A 2,500-nucleotide genomic window follows, 5' to 3' on the forward strand; every position below is an offset into this window, starting at 1 on the left:
TGTCTTGTAAATCCGGTGGATTTTCTTTTGCAATCGCCACGGGGGGAAAACATCTCCAACGGACACTTTTTGAAGGGGCATCGCTGGGAAAATAGAGGGGCTGTGACACAGGTGAGCGTGTCGCAGGAAATGAACAGCAAACTCAACTCTCATTTTCCAGACCCGCCCCATTATTTTTCAAACGCCACAGCGCAAAGTCTTCTCCCTGAAAATATCAGGGAGAAGACTTCATCTCTTTCCCTTCATCTCAGACAGGCCCAGAGAGAGAGAGAGAGAGAGAGAGAGAGAGAGAGAGAGAGAGAGAGAGGGAGAGAGAGAGAGAGAGAGAGAGAGGGAGAGAGAGAGAGAGAAAGGAGGGCAGCTACACTTGTGCTTGTGTGTGTACATGTACGTGTGCGTACGTGCGTGTGTACGTGCATGTGCACGTGCTTGCGCATATAAGCATGCATACACACACACACACACACACACACACACACACACACACATACACACACACACACACCAGCAGTAATGCAATGAAGTGGTTTCTTTAGTGGTGCGCTGTGAGAAATAAAGAAATCTCAGGCTGCCAGGAGCAGTTATTAGCTGTTACCATGACAACCTAGCGTCCTTCTTGTTCCTGTCGCCACAGCGGTGGTGTTCAAATTCTTGTCAACACAGACAGAAATAGATCTGAATGGGAATCAGTTTGTCAGGCAATATACACTGTCAAGCACTCATTGCACCCATTGTACCTACAGTACACCACTGACACTCCTGTGCTGAGGAGGGCTCACAGCCTCCTCCGACTCTCCCAGGCCCAATGATCCATGCCAGCGCAGGGACGAGTTGGCACGCTGACACGGACCTCACATACACACACACACACCCACGCACGGACGCACGCACGCAAGCAAGCGCACACACACACACAAACACAGCGTGACCTTTAAGTTTGGCATTGAGGCGGAAGTACCTGTTTGTTTTTGTTCTCCAGGGTGATTTCATATTCGCTGGGTCCCTCTCTCTTGGTCCCGCCTCCTGTGCCCTCCACGTCCTGTCCACCAGAGGAGGAGCCAGCCTCCAGACTCAGCATCTGCCCACTGCCGCAGAGAAAAGGACAAAAAAAAGAAAGAGCTCATCCTTCCTTGCCATCCTACAGTTGGTCCCCGCTGGTCATTTCTTGCATGGGAGTGTCAGGGGGGGCAGTGAGTCAGGGTCGATGGGGGTGATTAATGGCGCCATTGCGCCTCTGGTTGATTTTGTTTGGTCTGAACCGACGGTGCATGGCTGCTTTTCGAAAACCAAACCACGAAATGTCAAGTGCCTCCGGTGGCAGATTCCAGAACAACCTTTAACCCCGCCCACACAAAAGGAATTGAATAGAGGACGGGCCATACTAATGTCATTCCACCAAATTCCCTCCATGTTCATATCTCTCCAAATATCTATATTCATTGGGAAAATTTGTATTTTATCTGAGTTTTTGATGATATTCAAAGCAGGTGATTGACAGTTCTCATTCGCAGCCTCCAGTCCGGTGGGCGGGCGGCAGAGAGGCAGTGAGGGTCGACTCCAGGATACGATTGGATACTCATTTCTCCAAGCAAGATGTGAGACGGCTGTGAGTGAGTGAATGGGGTCGCGCCGTCCGTTTCCTATGAAGGCGAGTCAATGTTTTTAACCCAAAGAGTCAAAGTCATACTTTGATAAGGTATCCTGTGTTTGGTCCAACATGTTGCATTCTCTCTGCAGACAAACTTCATTATGTTGTTATATAATATATATAAATATATATATAAAATAATTCAGTAGACCATAAGAGAGATTTTTTGAATGGTCACGTGTCAGTGTTACAAAGCAATTTACTAATGTGGGGAAAAAATAAAAAAAGGCAGTTCTTCCCTTGACGTCCAACACGGCCCCCCTAGAAGAGGACGACCTGGCCAGTGGCCCCCAGACCTCCAGTGTACATCATATTATGATAATGACACTAATTCTATATTTAACACAAACACATCTTGTTATCTTGGTTCAGTGAGAAATTAGGAATTGATTTGTCTTGTTCCAAATCTTCCATTTAAACAGTTTCTACTATTAGGTTTTGGAGCGGCAGTGTGTAGCACCTTCTGAAGCCTCTCTCTGGTGAAGAGTTGTATACAGTACGTTTAAACTACAGCTAACATAGGCCTTGATTTTGGGGGGGGGGGGGGCGCAGGTGATACGTCCCCCTCGAACACGTGCATCTGCCCCAACCCCCCCCCAATAAAACCATGAAATGACTTAGATAAAGACATTTCCACCAGAATTTGCATGAATGCAGAAAAGCCACAAATCGGTGCGTAAAAATTCCCCAGAATACAGGAAGTGAAGTGTTTGACGTCGAAAATCTCCTGTGCATGTGTGACGTTCCTCGCTCCTCGCTCAAGCTTATCCCAACACTTTGCACACAATGGAGAACCTGCTTGTGATAAAAAAAAATGAGCGCGTCCTTAAACATCCCTTGGTCGTTTTTTCT

General features: G+C 47.4%; 1 protein-coding gene across 1 annotated transcript in view; it reads right to left on the reverse strand.

Annotated features, from left to right (window-relative positions):
* iqsec3b (IQ motif and Sec7 domain ArfGEF 3b) overlaps positions 1-2,500 on the reverse strand; it is a gene marked incomplete at both ends in the record, with an annotated part of 28,768 nt that overhangs the window by 16,549 nt on the left and 9,719 nt on the right. Inside the window, one exon of the mRNA XM_080001877.1 lies at positions 959-1,085. Coding sequence (XP_079858003.1) covers positions 959-1,085 — 127 coding nt within the window. The remainder of the gene's footprint in view (positions 1-958; positions 1,086-2,500) is intronic.

This window comes from Zeus faber, assembly GCF_960531495.2.
Source record: "Zeus faber genome assembly, chromosome: 6".
NCBI lineage: Eukaryota > Metazoa > Chordata > Actinopteri > Zeiformes > Zeidae > Zeus > Zeus faber.